The sequence below is a fragment of the Telopea speciosissima genome, chromosome 7, assembly GCF_018873765.1.
Source record: "Telopea speciosissima isolate NSW1024214 ecotype Mountain lineage chromosome 7, Tspe_v1, whole genome shotgun sequence".
Lineage (NCBI taxonomy): Eukaryota > Viridiplantae > Streptophyta > Magnoliopsida > Proteales > Proteaceae > Telopea > Telopea speciosissima.
Window position 1 is genome coordinate 22,201,154 of NC_057922.1, and position 16,937 is coordinate 22,218,090.

At 36.4% G+C, this 16,937-nt stretch overlaps 1 protein-coding gene across 6 annotated transcripts; it reads right to left on the reverse strand.

The window, feature by feature from the left end:
• Positions 1–2,205: 2,205 nt before the first annotated feature.
• On the reverse strand, positions 2,206–16,937 carry LOC122669886 (formamidopyrimidine-DNA glycosylase). 6 transcript variants are annotated; one of them, XR_006334094.1, is made up of 11 exons: positions 16,641–16,935; positions 16,456–16,507; positions 12,661–12,718; positions 10,846–10,914; positions 10,613–10,738; positions 9,102–9,152; positions 6,030–6,107; positions 5,679–5,793; positions 2,946–2,980; positions 2,435–2,857; positions 2,206–2,278 (listed from the first exon to the last, which is right to left on the reverse strand). XR_006334094.1 is itself a non-coding variant. In XM_043866769.1 (11 exons), exons 1-11 carry the CDS (start codon positions 16,867–16,869, stop codon positions 2,486–2,488), a joined length of 1,260 nt encoding a protein of 419 aa, XP_043722704.1. In that variant the 5' UTR covers positions 16,870–16,937; the 3' UTR covers positions 2,329–2,485. The 6 variants fall into 6 exon arrangements, 5 of the variants coding, with proteins under 5 accessions (XP_043722704.1, XP_043722701.1, XP_043722703.1 ...); XM_043866769.1 differs by lacking the exon at positions 2,206–2,278 and adding an exon at positions 5,839–5,938 and having other exon boundaries at positions 2,329–2,857; positions 5,679–5,768; positions 16,641–16,937; XM_043866766.1 differs by lacking the exons at positions 2,206–2,278; positions 5,679–5,793 and adding an exon at positions 5,839–5,938 and having other exon boundaries at positions 2,330–2,857; positions 16,641–16,936.

Consider the following 16,937-nt stretch of genomic DNA (forward strand, 5'->3'; position numbering starts at 1 on the left):
GAGAATATTTTTTTTATTTAAAAAGGAAGGAAATTCGGTTTGGTTGGGTCGTCGGCCTTGTAGACATATTTTTTTATTCTTTTTCAAATTTTGTGTCCTCTTTTCCTCTTTTAAGTTGCAATAATCTTTTTCTCTTTTATGGAAGGTGACTCAGTAGTACCTCCTCGTCCTCCTCCTCTTTCAAAATTGTATTTTATTAATCTAGAAACTTGTAAGTTGAAATGAATACCCAAAAAAGTTTGGAACGTTGAATGGTTGAAAAGTGAAAGTGACCTGCTTGGGTGCTTCGAAAGAAGAAGAGAAAAGCAAGGATTTAAATTAAACACAGCCAAACTGCAATTTTACTTTTTTCTTTTTTTTTTTTTGGAAAAGAGAAATAGCTTCAAATCTTATGATATATTACCAAAAATACCATTGATTATTATGCATTTTTTTCAAATTGAAAACAAATTGGAAATTTCAATGCAACATCATGTCTGTATTAGGTAAGACTCTGTATAGAGTCGCACATTCTCTAGTCGAGAAGGTGTTGTAGTTGGCAAGTAAGATAGTTTGACCTTTCTATCCATGGTGAATGAGAATCAAACCATTCATTGCAAGTGTGCAATGGACAAGAGAAAACATCTTAGGGTATTTTGAAAAATACAAGGATGGGTGGTGGGTGAATCATCTTCTACGGGTGGAGGAAAACTTTATCCTATTAGGTATATTGCTTTAAAACTTGGATTGATAAGAATAGGTGAATTGGCTGAGTGGATCTAGAATCAGTTGGGGTTGATTCTGGGATGAATGAACTTTGAATCGAATGAAAATCAATGGAGACTAATCTAGTATCAATTTTGAGATTTAAATTCTTTAGGCGAGCCCGTGCTAATGGCTATCATTACTCTTTAGAGCATAACTATAATCAGCCCCTTAGATTAAATGATATTGATTTGTAGCAGATTGATTTTTAGAATTTTTATTGATGGACATCGGAGAATAAAGGGTGAATCACCATGGTGTATCTCTAATGGTTAGTGGGTTCTCCCCCTTTGCATTTGTTCCCCTCTCTCTTTCTCTCTCTCTCTTTCTTATACGATTAAATTGTTTTAGATATAAATCATTATGGTAAAAGGTTTTGTGCATGGCCTTGTATGGTGCATGTTCACACATAAAATCATTGAATGAAAACAAAAATCCCCATTGAAATACTTAAAATTCTCTTTTATTTTACAAATCATCGTTGGGAGAAAATCTCCCATGCATTAATTCCATACCCAATCATCATCACGGATTCATGTAGATGTCTTTTGGAGGCAATGGAAGCATTATTTTCTTGCTACTATCTAAGCTATACAATTTGACATTTTTTTTTTTGGATAAATTTGACTAATTCAATTTATATAATAATAATAATTACTTGTCTTACATAAAAGCATTTCTATGTTCCCATATCATCATTATCTTCTTATTTACATTACTTGACTTCAACTCATATCTTAAGTATCAATTTATATAAAAGGTAATGGTCAAAGGTTTTGTGCTTAGTCATGCACCATGCACGATCATACATAAAACATTAGATAGGGGCAATAAGAGGGCAAAATGACCAAACCCTCCTATTTGACGAATGGTTCCTTTTCCAAGGGCGGCCATGCATGAACCCCTTCCCCTTTAATAAATAACAAATTTTCGAATAAAAATTTACAATATTTCAAATTACTTTGACTAACGATGATGCTATAGTTTGGACAAACTGCTAAGAGATGGTAGATTGACTAATGCAAGAGAGTGGCCTTGGGAAATATTTAACTTATTGTATAACGTGTATGAACTTATGAAGTATTTTAATTCTGTAACTTGTCAAGCAAGAGGTCTCTATTACCCATAAATGGGCAGTGAAGCTGAGGGTTGATAAAACTCTAACCTTCTATAAAAACTGATGCTGAAACTGCTTTATTTTTGCAATAGTTTTCTTTTCATCAAAAAATTAAATTAAGTGTTTTTCTACCTTAATTTTAGATTTTTGCTCTTGAGCTTCTGAAATACCCCAAATGAAGTCACATTTTTTTTTGGAAGTGCAACTTCAGCAAACTGGGGAAGATGCAATAAAAGCTTACATTTTAACCTCCTTTTTTTAGGTTTTGGGGGTGGAGGTGGGGTGTCTAGATGGTTTATGTTTTGACTGTAGTCACACCTCAAAGAGTGACTACAGCAAAACTTGAGAAGGAAGAAAAACTTAAGGAAAGCTTAAAACACACTGAGATACTTTCATTCTGTATCCTTTCAGAAAGATCTAGGAAGCTATGACTAGTTGCAAAAGGGTTCCTCAACGGGATGGTTTAAGTGAAGAGAACCAACTAGTCAATTCTTTCTCTGAAGTCCATTCAGCATGGACCACAAGAAAGCTGAAACAAAAGGACAATAATCTACTAAATATGTTCTCTTCTACCAAAATATGAAAAGGAGAGGGCAAGATTCTTATAATCATCTCCATGGCATCCTACTTCTTTGCTTTCTTCTTTAAGTGTGCACTCGTATTGCTGTTCTTGAGTTTCTTTTGAGATGTCTCCACCTTTGTTTTTTGGGTCTTAGACATCTTGGTTGTTTTTTTCTCTTCACCATCATCTCCATCGTCATCGCTACCACTTTCTTTGGATCTCTTCACAGGAGGCTTCATTGCTGCACCTCTACTTGTCTTCTGGCCTTTCTTGGACTTGGCTTTTTCAGTTGTTTCCTTGTTACTTCCTAGCTCGTCCTCATCCTCACCGTCTCCATTTTCATCTTTGTCAGAAGACTGCTTTGTGGATCTACTAGGAGCCTTCCCTGTTTTCTTTCCTGTTAGTTTTTGCAGCTCCGGCACATAGGCTGTTGTCTGATATGAAAATGATAGACATCATTGAAAACTAAAGGCTCAAAAAATATATGGAAACATATAGAGATCATTTTCTAGAATGACATACCCTGCCTCCTGCAGTGATGAAATCAATTTTCTTCCCTGCCATAAGATGGAAAGCTCAAGTGTTTCAGAAATTCCTTTTGAGGTGTGGATGTGTCTCGCTTCTTGTGTGTGTGTGTGTGTGCGTGTGTTGGAAGGGGGGAGTTTGAGGAAGATGAAGTAAGAAACTACTGCTAATATCAGGGCAAAATCTAAGGCGCCCAATTAATTCCTTAGAATATCATATAGCAGCATAGAATGTAATGATTTTCTCTCATTTGATAAATTCCCTGACATGAACGGGTGCTTATACAATCGTCTAATCAGGAACCAGTGACTGATATCCAAATTTCAAATCACGGCACCACTATTTAGGAATTATTGCAAAGGCTTAGAAAATTAGAAGAGCTAACCGTCAGCATTTCTTATTCAAGAAATGTACTATCAGTGATGGAAGGTGGAAACTCCCATTCGTCCCTGTAATGAAATGATGACAAGTGTACTTTCAAGATTAGGGTTAGACAAAAAGCCTTGAAAATTCTTCAAAGTTGTCAGCCATTTCAAATCTTGTAGCTCGAGACCCTCAATGATTTCTACACAACTTATTATAAAGGGTAATTTACATCTTGGTTCTTCGACGCCAGAATATCCCGGAACTGGGTCTTTCACGTTAGAGACACCCCAATGTAGGTCCCTGGTGACCAAACGACACTGCTGCCAACTATTGCAGGAGTTAGAATGACAGAAATGCCCATATTATATAACCGCAATACCAAAATTATCTCTGCTTCATGATTTTACAATTTGCATTGATGCTTCCCAACCCCTGCTTTTCAAACTTTACTCTGTTATTCCCTGTGGAGAGACTCAGGTTCAGTTTAGGGATCAGAAGTCTCTGAATTGGCTTTTTGTTCTTCTCTTGTCCCGTGGATCAAAATTGTGAAGGAGGAATTGGAGAGGGAGGGGGATGTTATCAATGAACAATTCGTCAGCTGAGAGAAGTTGGGGTTTTGGGAATGAAGGGTTCCTGACAATCCAGAACTCGAAATCAGGTGAATTGTTCTTATGCAGTGAAAGCCAGAACCCTAGATGTTTGTTTGAGATCTCCAGGCATGACACATGAAAGAGATGGAGAGAGATGGAAGAGCTACAATGATATGATCGGGCAGGAAAGCCAGAACCGTTGATGTTAATTGTGAGGCTCCTGCTTCTTTCGAGACAACAAATTATGAATGGAAGGGAATTAGGTTGACTTTATTGGAGGAAAAAGAAGGAGAGGAATTTTTTTAAGGTATGGTCAAGAATTAGCACTGGAAAAGTGCAGACCCAAGAGAGGCTTAACTCTTCGAGATGATCCACCAATCTCTCTCTTAGTCTTATAGTATTTCAAAGACAAAACCCAGTCTCCCAAATGGCTCCACCTCAGTACTTCAGCTTCAGAAAGCTGCTTCTTCTTTCCTTGTTTCCTTCCTCTTCTCTGGTGTTCGACTTTGTGCCCTGTCAAAAACTGATCCCCAAAGCAAGGTTTCTGGGTGGAAGGCAGATGTAGAGATGGAGGAGGAAGAAAACCAACCTAAGATTAAGTTCGACATATCCACCAAAAAAAAAAGCTCATCAGACCCAAAACCAACACATTTTGACAAAGAAGGCAGCAGAAGCATCTACAAAAACTACTACCCTCACCAAGACCCAGCTCCAGAGCTTGATTCCACCTCAAACAGATCAAATTCCACAACACCAATTCAGCTTCCCTCAAGAACAGATCTACTCAAACCCAGTGCCCCCAAGAACAAACTGTCAAACTCATTGTCACAAAGAAATCTGGAACACTCACGGAAAAGAAACAGGGCCAAGCACAAAGGACCCTCCACCGGTGGTCTTGATCAAACCCAGCTCTTTAGGCGTCCACTGAAGACAATGCTTGCACTCTAAGACAGCCACCAATTACTGGAGAATTCCGGCAGCTCCAGTTATTCACTTATTTGTTGAGAGACCATCAAGCAGCGAACATACTCTCTCTCTCTCTCTCTCCGGCCCCCCCACCCTTATCTATCTCTCGGTTCTTCTGGAAGGTTCACCTTCAGACCATTTTTTTTAATAGTAAGATGTTGACATGTGTCCACCATGTATGTAGGAGACAATGGCATGTGTTCACCAAGAAATCAGGGGGAGCAGTCGCTCCACTTAGCAAGACAAGAATCGGAAAATAATCAGAATTGGGGGTCAGTAAATTCCGCCAATCCAATTCCTCAAACCATAGTGAGATCTGTTCCCATCTTGTTCTTACTTTTCTTTTGGTAATAGATAAAGATGGTTTGATGATGGGAAAATTTGTCCTTTCGAAAAAACGAAAGAAAGAAGTCACATGACCAATAATACTGATCTGTCCAAACATCCCACTAACAGAGTGGCCCAAAACAGGGTCTCTCTAACGCGAAGGACCCAAGTCAGAGATACCCCTAACATGGAGGACCTGAAAATGTAATTTATCCTACTATAAAATTAAGGGAAAAGGTTCCACCCACAGACAGTGTGCGGAACCAAATTGCACTCAGTTTACTGTTTCCCTTGAACAATGAATTGACTTAAATAACCCCCCTCCCTATTTGAAGATTCGTCATGGGGAACCTCCATATGCCTGAATTAGTACTCGGGCGTCAGAGGGAACCCTTTCCCTAAAATTAATCCCAAAAAGAAAAAAGCGGAAAAAAAAAAAAGATCCATTCAATGAAGGGTGCACTTAAGTCAGGAGCCAAACCATCAACAAATGCCTTGCCAGGTTTCTTTTCACGAGAATGAAAAATCCAACTACTAGGAAACTGACTACTATCTGCTCCAACCTCCAGGGCTTTTTCAATGACCTGTAAAATCAACTATTTTTTGTCAAAAGGATCATATATTTTAGAATATTATCTTACCATTCACTTTTCCAGATCTTTTCCCCCAACGAAAATGAAACAACCACTCAATTGGATAACAGCTGCTATCAGCATCAACTTCAACCGCATACTGGACAACCTACATGTGTCCTCTATCTTTTCTATAAAGGTCTTAATGTAAATTTGTACAACTGCAAAGTAAACAATTTACATAGAAACAACACCTTTACCTCTTTGATGCACTTGTGAAGAGTCTCACAGCTCTCTTTTGACAAGCTGAAAGAATGTTGCAGAGGATGAATTCTTGACTGCATGGTAATAACAAAAGAGTATCAGTATTTTTAAAACCCTCAAGTTTAACATCCCCCAGAATACCTAGTGTACCCTTATACAAAATGTCAAATTTTTTGTGTGTGTGTGTGTGTGTGTGGAGGGGGGTGGGGAATTAGTACTTCCTCTAATTCACAAATTTTCCTTACAATTAGATCAGTTAATTCCATTTCCCAATCCCCAGTCTCTTGCACTTCCATTACATTCATATTACAACTTAGCACCATAACTTCTTCCATTTACACCACATCCATTCATCCCATTTGGGTCCATGTAAACCATCCAAATTGTCTATTTTGTCCTCAATTTCCCTAAATTTCTTTCCACCTCTTTTTTCACTTAAAAATATTAAGATATTGATTTCACCCTCAAGCCATCATCTGTTTGCCACAGTTTTTCAATGTCGAAATGCCATTTTAAAACATGTTAAAGATAAATGAGAGGTACCAAGAAATTGAGTGCAAAATAGACAATTTAGATTGCCTATATGGCATCCAAATAGAATGAATAAGTGAGTTATAAATTGAGTGCAAAACAGACAATTTAGATTGCCTATATGGCATCCAAATAGAATGAATAAGTGAGTTAAAAATGAAAGATTTTAAGGCCTCATTTGGTAAACATTCTACTTCTTTGGAGTATACCGTCAGGTCAGTGAATAGGAAGCAAGGGAAAGGAAATGAGGTAGTTCCGAAAGGAGACTCCAGCTAGCTAGCACGCTCCTCATCTCAATGCTAAACTTCGGTAGCTATAAACTAACACACTTCAGAAGAGAAGCTATATCCACTATCTGCAATCACCCTGGTAGGCTAACACAAGGGTAGAGAATCTATTTTATTTTATTCGTATTCATTGGAGTGATTCTAGTTTAAAATTGTGTTTAATAACCAAAAGAGATTGAGAATTGTTTGGAATGGTACCAAATACGGATGTAACTTGAAAAAAAATGCAAACCTGAACTTGAAACCTAAAGCTGAAACCAGAAAGCAGAAAGCTTGTACATACACCTTGTAGTTTAAGTTTCAAATTTGTATGTTCAACTCAATATAGTAGAAAAGCTTGTGGATAAACCTTGTAGTTTGAGTTTCATATTTGAAATGAAACAAGCACTTGAAATTGCAAACATGGGAAACAAGCTCCTTTGTTCTTTCTAATGGAAAATTCATATCTTTTAGCAGTGTTTCGGTATTTCTGATTCAAGAAGTCTGAAACTTCAACTGAAAAGGCAAAAAAAAAGAAAGAAAGAAATTAGGAAGACCTAGGTTTCCCATCAACCACACACACACAGAGGTACCATCTGGTTCCTTGTTTGTCTCTTATGAGCAACAGGTTGGGACAAGTGAATAGCACCCAATTCTTTTTAGAATGAAGTGACCATTTTACCCTCTAATGTGCACGTGTTTATTATGTACTCTCTGCACTTTTCAGAGAATCCATCCTAGGGAGACAGTCTACTTCTGGTAAATGGATCCTAACGCTCAGTTCAGTTCTTCAGCTCGAAAGAATTGAATTGGATTACCAAATAGGATTTCATCCAGAATCATTCCACTGAGGTAAAATTGCTGAGAATTACACCCAAGAACTGTTACCAAGGGGCTAGATGATTAAATTTCTGCTCTGCGAGAGTGTTTCTGAGCCAAAAGTATTACTTTTTTTGCATCTGTTCTTGGGGAGTACTTCTCCAAGATAGAAACGTGTTTAATAACATGGTGTAAGAAACACTTCTCTCTTTTCCCTTCTTCTCTCCCTCCCATCTTGTCCTCTACCACTCCCACACTTCTCTCTCTCCCATCTATCTCATCTCTCTCCAATCTCTCTCATCTCTATCCGGTAAAGAACACCGTCACTCCAAGAAGAAGAGGACAAACGATTATCTACAACAACAAACTCAGCCTTATCCCAACTTAATGGGGTCGGCTATATGGATCTATACCAAACAACGTAGGAAAAACTGAAGTCTAAACAGCAACGGGGAGAGAAAAGAGGGATAGGAAATGAGATGAGAAATGAAAATTTGAAAAAGACAAAAGAAAGAAGGAAAATAAAAGAAAAATGAAAGAAGGAAGTAAAGTATTGGGTTGCAAATAAAAATAGAGTATGGTGGAAAGAACTTTTAAGAACTCAAACAGGAGGAGGAAATATAAATAAGAAGGAAGAACTAGGGAAGAAAGAATATAAAAAGGAAACACCTGGTACAAAGGGATTCAGAATGAATCGAACCAGGGAGAATAAGAGAGAGGAGAGGGAGCAGCAGCATGCAACTCACAAGCTGTGAGAAAAAGTCTCAAATTTCATTCAATATTCAACTGCATAACTGATCGATAATTACAGCATATATAGAAACTACGACAACTTGACTCTCTCCTACAATAGCTAATAATAATAAAATTAAAAAAATAACCCCAACAAATAAATATATTTCTAAATATCCCTTTTGGACCCAGTTCTTTGTGGTCTGGGTTCTCAGAGTGATTCATAACGGTCCAATGTTGATAATGCTACTGCATCAACTGGTGGCAAGATTTGAAAGGATGAATATTGGAATGAATGAAACAAAATAAAGTAGGGATAGCCCCTTCAGGTGAGAAGAATAAGGGAGAACCAACGGCAAATACCATGGACAAAGATCACGGAGACAGCATGGAGTCACTTGCCCACAGTCGATAGCTTTAAAAGGATTTTCCCCCCTCCTGGTGGCCATGATAGTTGAATAAGGATAAGGGGTAATAGAGGAAATGGGCCAAGGGTAGCGAGGAAAGATTCAAAAAACTATGCTATAACAGATTTTAGTGCTTCAGAAAGAGCAAAATAGTGGAATATTATTCATGCTTTTGATATTCTACAACAAGATGTTTATGGTAAAAGATGGACTTGGAAAATTAATGTAATTATATGTGCACCTTAATCACTAACTGTTAAAAATGAAAGAGAAATAAATAGAGTGCTACAATTAAAAAAAGAAGCTCACTAACTTGATAGAGAACTTCATCAGCGATCCAATTGCCAATGCCCGAAATGTAACTCTGTCAAGCAGAAGTCATTTAAAGACCAACATTAAGAGTAAGGAAGGATAGGGAACATCCAAAAGGGTGGGGAGGGGGGGAAGAAAAAGAACCAAAGACTAACAATTATACAATTTTGGAATACAATATGGACTAAGAGCATATTTTCCTCTAATTACAAGAATCCTACAATAGACTGACAAAATAATGTGGGACTATTCAATTATGTACTTAGAGGCATTCTTGAAAGAGCTCTACTGTAATAGAAAAAAAAATTTATATTAATTTAGGAGCTCTAAGCTCCAAGTCTATCTATTTGCCAGTTGTTATTTCACACCTGAAGATACAGATTGGCAGGGAGAAAATTTTTCCTTATTTAAGTGCACCATCAATGAAATAGCATCCGATTCTCATTACTTAAGTACATTAATAAGGAGCAGAATATACATTAGTTTTGGAGCACTAAGCTCCAGCCCTCTATCTTTGCAACAACTGTAAACACAATCACTTTATATAATTAAAAACTATTGGAATCTTGAAGAACCCAGAATTTGATGCCAATAGAGTGCACCATAGCATGATACTAAAGGACCTCTCTCATCTTTAAAGAACCTGAACCTACCTCTGGACCCCTCTCATCTCGCCCTTTTTGAGTAAGATGAAGAACCAAGGATTTCGGGATGAGTTAATCCAATAAATTGGTGATTTTTAAAGAATGGGGTCCATTAGGAAGGCTTATGATCCAATCAATGAGTTACCAATTGAGCCCCTTTCCTCACCACCATTATCATCTGAAATTTTTTTACCATAGCAGGAGAATCTAGGACTGGCGTACCTTGAGGCTTGAGTATGGTCAGGGTCGGATCGATCACTACCCATGTGAAACACCAAAACCGAAACAGTTGCTGCACTTATTTTACAATACATAAAAAAAGGGGTGGAGGCATACAAAAGGTGGAATAAATCAAGTTCGATTGCCAGTAGTAGGAGAAAACCTCAACCAAAACCTGAACAGAATTTAGTATAGCCAATCTAATCTGACCTAAATTTCTCAATCCAAAGATAACCTGGTCTTTTTACAAAACAATGTATCAATTGGAAAGATGTTGGCCTAACCAGAATCTGTATCAGGTTATAAATGCCAACCAAACCCACCCATGAGTCAAAAGATCTTGACCAGAGCTGGGAACCCTGGCAGGTAGCCAGGTAATGTCAGAAATTGACACCTCAGACTCAAGAATAACATTAAGAATGAGGGGAGTATATCAACTTTAAAAGTCCCTATCCCTTGCAAGCAGCATCTAATCTATTGGGAGAAGATAATTAATAATGGTTTTTCTCATTTCTAACAAAAAGCACAAAGAATACATAAGGATTATAAGACATTTAATTACACGATTAACTTTAAACATTAAAAAACAATTCCACAATACTTAAAGCAAAACCCAGGAACAATTATGGGAACATGCAGTATTTTTTACCTGATCAAGTAATAAAGCCTTAATTGCAATCTTCTTTTTGCTCAAGGATTCAGCAAACTCATCTACAGGCATAAGCTCATAGAGTGCATCAGGACCAAGTTCAGATATTGGGGGCACTGATTTTGGCTGCACCAACAAAACCATCATCACAAAATAAAGAGAAAACCTACACATAGAATGGATGGAAAATTTTTGAAAATGAAAATAGAAAAAAAAAGCTGGATATGCCATACATCTTTAAGCAAGCGAACTTTTGCAAACCGCCTCTTATCGGTAAAAGATAGCTCTAAACCATCTTCTAACTGCAAAGACAAATATCTATAAACTTCTGTACCGAACCATAATACGAAAGAAATGCCACAAGGAAAGTATCAGAAGAATAATTCAGCAGGTAAAATAAACTGATAAGCATTAAGAAAGAGCCAAAGTAAAAATACAAGCACATTTGCTACCATGCATGCATGATCACATGCAAAGGAGCACAGTAAAAATGCCAAATTTACTAAGATTAGTCTTACACATCACACACATGTAGGAAAGCATGCCCACCATATGAATTGCCTTGTTGATGATAACTTCCATGCTAAAAGTGACTTGCATAAAAAAGATCCTAGTGGCAATTTGATCCATCTGCCCTTTCAGGAATAATTCAATGATTTCATTGAGATCCAAGGAGGCTGAATAGTCAAAGCTAGATTGGTTTTTGACACAGAAAGATCCCTTCAGTAAGACCAATAAAAAATGGTTGGCTTGATCTAGCTTGCATGCATGTCCTGTGTATACTTACATCCTTACTACCCATAAAAAAACATTTATGGTTTATAATACTCCACCAGCAAATATGGAAAGTCAGAAGTAAAAAAAGATGAGAAGAAGTCTAGATTTCACAATTAGCCCTCAATCCCCTCCTCTTTATTGACCACTTTCATGAAGTTTCAAAACTGTTCTAGTATACATACAACATAGAATGTGAGGACCAACAGTTCCAAATAAAATGTCAAGCCTTCTAATGTAGTTAAACACACAAATAATAAAGATGTTGCATTGGAATTGACCTTCTGTATCTAAGAGTGTAACAATGCTACTACCTTAGATACAGAAACTAAGGCGCTACATGCAGTGATGGTAATTCATGGGATACTGTCAACTTTTCTCTTCGTTCCACTGTAACTATATGAGCCCCACGAGTTTATTATTGAAGACTTTCATGAATAGGATTATTTACTTTTGGCTCATATGCCAAACTCATCCTAAAAATTGAAAGGAAAGATAAAACACAAAATATGATATAAGAGCAATCTTACTTCAAAAAATAAGCTACATGCCTAGATCACAGCTGTCAAATGTTATCCTACAAGGGAAACTCTGTTCAAGATTTGAGTTTAATCTACAATAATATTTGTTTCCCTTTTTTTGGGGGTGGGCGCCAGGGGAGAGGGGAAGAAGAGGAGGAGAGTTACACCATAGGCATAGTTTGAAGAGTTCAAATGGGATCAAACCAGGTTTAAATCAGAACTGGGAAGCCATCAGTGATTCAAATCAAACCAAATGTCAAATTGGAGGAAGAAAAAGGCCAGGTTTCATGCAAATCGATCAAAAACCAACCACTAGCACAGTCATTTGTTTTTGGCTACACTTATTTATAAAGAAAACCATCAACATAGTACAAATGATTTTCTGGAGCAAAAGACATAAAGCAGAATAACATTTTAATAGATTTGCAGAAAGAAAATAATCAGCACAGCTGAAATGGATCGTTGGTGGTCCATGGACTTGAATTAATCTTAAAAAAAATTTCCATGTTCTTTTTGTGTAATGTAAACTCTCATCAGAACCAAACACCTTCTCGGTCCCAAATGCCCTAGGAATATTGCACATTACAAACAAGTAATAGCAGCAAGAATCTACAATAATTAAACATAATGTGTATGGTGTCTAACAACTCTAACCTAACAAACTTTGATTACTTTTATTCATAAAGAAAAATCCAATTAAGATGATGCAAATGATATTCAGATGGATTTACAAGAAAGAGTAATAAGTCTTACTTCCATAAATAACTTGGAATATTTGGAAGGCCACTCATCAGTGTCATTTACTGCAGACCTGAGAACACCACTCATTCATGTTAAGGCAATCAAGAAATCCTGATTCATAATTTTTCTCCTATAAGAAATAAATTGATTCATATTCACTGGCCATTCATCACTAATCCAAAGAGGAACGCCAAAGTAACTACAACAAGAGAGCAATTAATTTCACATCACAACTGTCTTCTACCTCCACCCTTTATTAGTTTTACATTACAGTCACAAAAATCATAAAATAAATGAGGCTCCATAATTCCCCACAATTAGAATTAACAAGCTATGCATTGTACCCAGATAAGTGATATGAAAATTTTTTTGACCATGCATTTTTGTACATTTCAATATAATTGTTCAGCATTCAAAACCCTGAAGTCAGCATAATAAGCATCACCTAGGCATTTTGAGTCATGGATCCACGGACTCATGCATAAGACAAGTGCTACCAGCAAGTTGGTTGCAAAGATTCTATTGATTGACTACTTAGAGTCAAGTTGCTGAGGGCAACCATAGTCACCGACTTTTAGGGGTTTGCGTTTAGGGATTTGTTTTGTTATTTTGTTAAAACTCTGTATCTTTTTTAATGTTGGGCAGTCAGCAACCAAAACGTAGTTGTTATCATTCACTTTTTTTATTGGGCGGTGGGGTATTCACTACAGTGCTCTAACTGCGTTTCTTTTTCCTTTTAGTATTTGTTTCTGTCAATACATGATACCACCCCTTATTCAAACAAAAAATCCTCTTCTTTTTCCTTTTTTTTGTTTTTGGTTGTCAATGCTTCAGCTCATAGTTCAAGATCTCGGTGAGATCTCGCTTTTAACTCGATCTCATAGGATCTCGAGACGAAACGCCATGCGATACACAAATATGTCATTATCTCGACCGAGATGGTCGGCCCTATATCTGGTTTCGGATCGACTCAGTCGAACCAAACCATATTAAAGGCTTTAAAAGCCCATATCTCAGAGAGACCTCAACTCTCTCTCGGCTGTTCGCCTATCTCGCCTTCTTTGAAGGGAAACTCCATCTTTCCTTGGTTTTTTCATTACTTTAACAAATCACTTTTCCAACACCTCATCAAAGCTCAAGACAATGAATATTCAAGCTACTACTCTCCTCCAAGCTGCATCTTGAAGAACCTAAGGTAACTATTCATCTCAAAAACTATATTTTTCATAGAAACATGATCTGAACTTGTTTGTTGACTATGATTCTTTTATATGTTATACATTGTCCACCGATTTATGGAATGATGGAGGCGAAATTTTTTTCCTGTTTTTAAATTGTTTATTTATTTTTCTGTACAAATAAACGATTTTCTTGTAAAAAAAATTGAAAAAAATATGGTTTATACTATGTCTTTGGAAAGGTTTCTAATAATTATGAACAATCAGTCCATCAATATGTAGTATGTAATGGTTTATGGTTTAATGTATTTTAGTTCCTAATGCTTATTTAAGTTGTTTCGCACTTCTACTTTAATTATTTATGAGTTTTAAATATTGTGTGGACTGTGGAATAGCCTAGGATAGACCTCACGCACGCCGTAGACTACCAACTTAGGGTCCGTGGTCAAAGTACCATTTTGGGTTTGAATTTGTAAAAACTAATGCTTTCACTGTGTTTAGAAGGCCTAAAATAGGGAGAATGTCAAGTTTCAGCTCCTATCTTGGCCATATGGCCACAGAAACCTACCATCGAATTCCAAAAAAAAAAAATACATCATCTCGCCAAGATCTCGATTTCATGGCCTGGCGAAACCGAGACCTAAAACCTTGCTTCAGCTTGAGAGGCCCAAAAGCTAGGGTATCAACTGACCACTTTGACAAACTTGCCTAGAATTTGTTTCTATCAATACATGATACCACCCCTTAATTCAAAGAAAAAATCCTTTTTTTTTTGGGTTGCAATGCTTCAGCTTGAGAGCCCAAAAACCTAGGGTATCAACTGACCACTTTGACAAACTTTCCTAGAATTATCTTGGACTGAGTCGCTGTCTTTCTCTAATTCAACCTAACATAGGACTTGGCCACAACTTTTCCATGGGACAAAAACATCAACCTGATATAACTTTAAGATATTTTGGAAAGTAAATCATAACATATTATCAAGGTAATCATGCCAAGAGTTACACACTTATACGAGCTATCAGGAAAATGAAAATACGAAACTTACTACAATAAATGATTTTTTTTCAACATTTGGCGCTCCTTCTCATGTTAAGATTAAAAAAAAAAAAAAGTTCCATTTTTGCACCTTTTCAACTATCAACCGTGGTTCGAAATGTTAACATATGTTGGTCATGATATACCAATACTTCCCACTTCCATAAATAAGAACATATATCAAAATCTTTCAGTTGTGACAAATTCATACTTCACTGAAACATTAGAAATCCACAAACTCACCACTTGACAGTTTTAAAGAAGTAAATTTAATTTTATAATATACACATTATAAAATAAATTGAAAATAAATAAACCCCATTAGGTTTTGATTGAATATCTTCATCTGACATATAGACCTCATCTATATAGTTTACTAGAGTTTTCTTTTAAAAATATGTTAAATGCTCATCACAATATTTAAAAGAACATATAAGATACCATCAACGCATGGTAGTTAGTGAGAAATAAAATGAGAGGTACACCATATTCTTCATTATACTTTCTTGCAAGTAAGTGCACTTTCCAATTTTCTGTGAACTATAATTTAAGTAAATAAATGAAACCTTTCATTATGAAAAAGGCAAATATAACCATGGGCCATATGGTATGATTATTTTGCAATATTTTCTCAGAAAATAGTTCATAAAACAATCAGTTATAACATATTCTGTTTTTGTTTTTTTTTTTTCTGTTCTTAACAATTTCAGTTCATTTTACCAAAAATTCATATAAAAGTCTAGCAAAAGAATGTATTATTTTATTGCTTTATCGTGTGGTATTTTTCTTGAAAGTGATGAGTTAGTTGATTATTCTGACTCTATACCTACTATTTATGTGTCTCCGAACTAGTAAAGGTATTTATCTCATTAAACGATTGCATGCTTATGTCACGTTCCTAAAATTAATTGGTCCTTATTTTATCATTTCTAGAAATGTCATTAGTGATTTCTATAATTTCCATAAAATTTCCCTCGTTTCCATGACATTTACCACATTTTACGAATATTTCCAACTCTAAAAGGAGTCAAGGACAGATAATACCGGAAATCGACGTTTGATTCCTTTATCAATCTATTCTTGGATTGAGCTAATAAATTAGTCTTCATGGAGAAAAAACTATGAGTTGTAGGTTAATGAGGATACAGCTATATATCTTCTGCTATAAGGGGAAGGGAAGTTTGAATTTTGAATGAAAGATTTGTCATGTTACTATCAAATAATGCTAGGAATCGGTTGTCTTATTAATTAGCACACGTAAGCTGCACTGGTACAAATTTTATATTTCTTTAACTATTCAATATGAAGATTACTATTCCCTAAATACTAGTGCACTGCTCGTAAATTCATGGGAATTAAAACTAAACAGTGAAGTACCTGTCAGTTCCATTAACAATAATATTTCATGGAAAGCAAAGGATCACATTACTTCTCAATGGGTATGAACCCTTTCCTGATCTTCACAGAAAAATCCATGAAATCTTTTGGATAAGAATATTACGATGCATAAAGACCACGATTTGACAGGAATACAAATCACAAAGCACATTACAATCCCATTTGAAAATAGAATACGCCGACCATTCGTTACCTCACATATTTCGCTATTGCAACCCCTTTAATATATAAAGCACCAGCCATTCCTGAAATTCCACAAAAGCTCATGAACATAACCTCATTACCAACGGACATTGACTCCAATAAATTGAAGCGTTAAACCCTAAAACCAAACTCATGAATATAGTAAGACTCTTAAGATTCCAAGGATTTACACACCAAACTGGAATGAAGGAAATGGAGGAGAATCGAGCTCAAGCCACATGTTCTTGCCCTTTCTATGAGCAGCAACGATAGTTTTGCCGAGCAGAGAGGCTTGGAAGTCTGAGGGAGAGACGCCATCGATGACCTTTGGGTCGTCCGCGACGATGGAACTTTTGATCTTCTTGCCCAAACAATGCGTCTCGATTGCTCTTCTCGCCGCTTCAACTTCGGGAAGCTCAGGCATGGCGTCTGGGTTTAACAGAAAAGCTTTTCGCGCGCTTTTTGTACTTGCCTGCAACTTTGTTTGGAAAA

Excerpts from the sequence above, each read along its gene's own strand:
- LOC122669886 (XM_043866769.1), bottom strand. The coding sequence starts at position 16,869 with ATGCCTGAGCTTCCCGAAGTTGAAGCGGCGAGAAGAGCAATCGAGACG. Across the intron at positions 16,508-16,640 it reads ATTTCCTTCATTCCAGTTTG|GAATGGCTGGTGCTTTATAT; the intron begins GTGTGTAAATCC and ends GTGGAATTTCAG. Across the intron at positions 10,915-12,660 it reads ATTCCAAGTTATTTATGGAA|TTAGAAGATGGTTTAGAGCT; the intron begins GTAAGACTTATT and ends TTGTCTTTGCAG.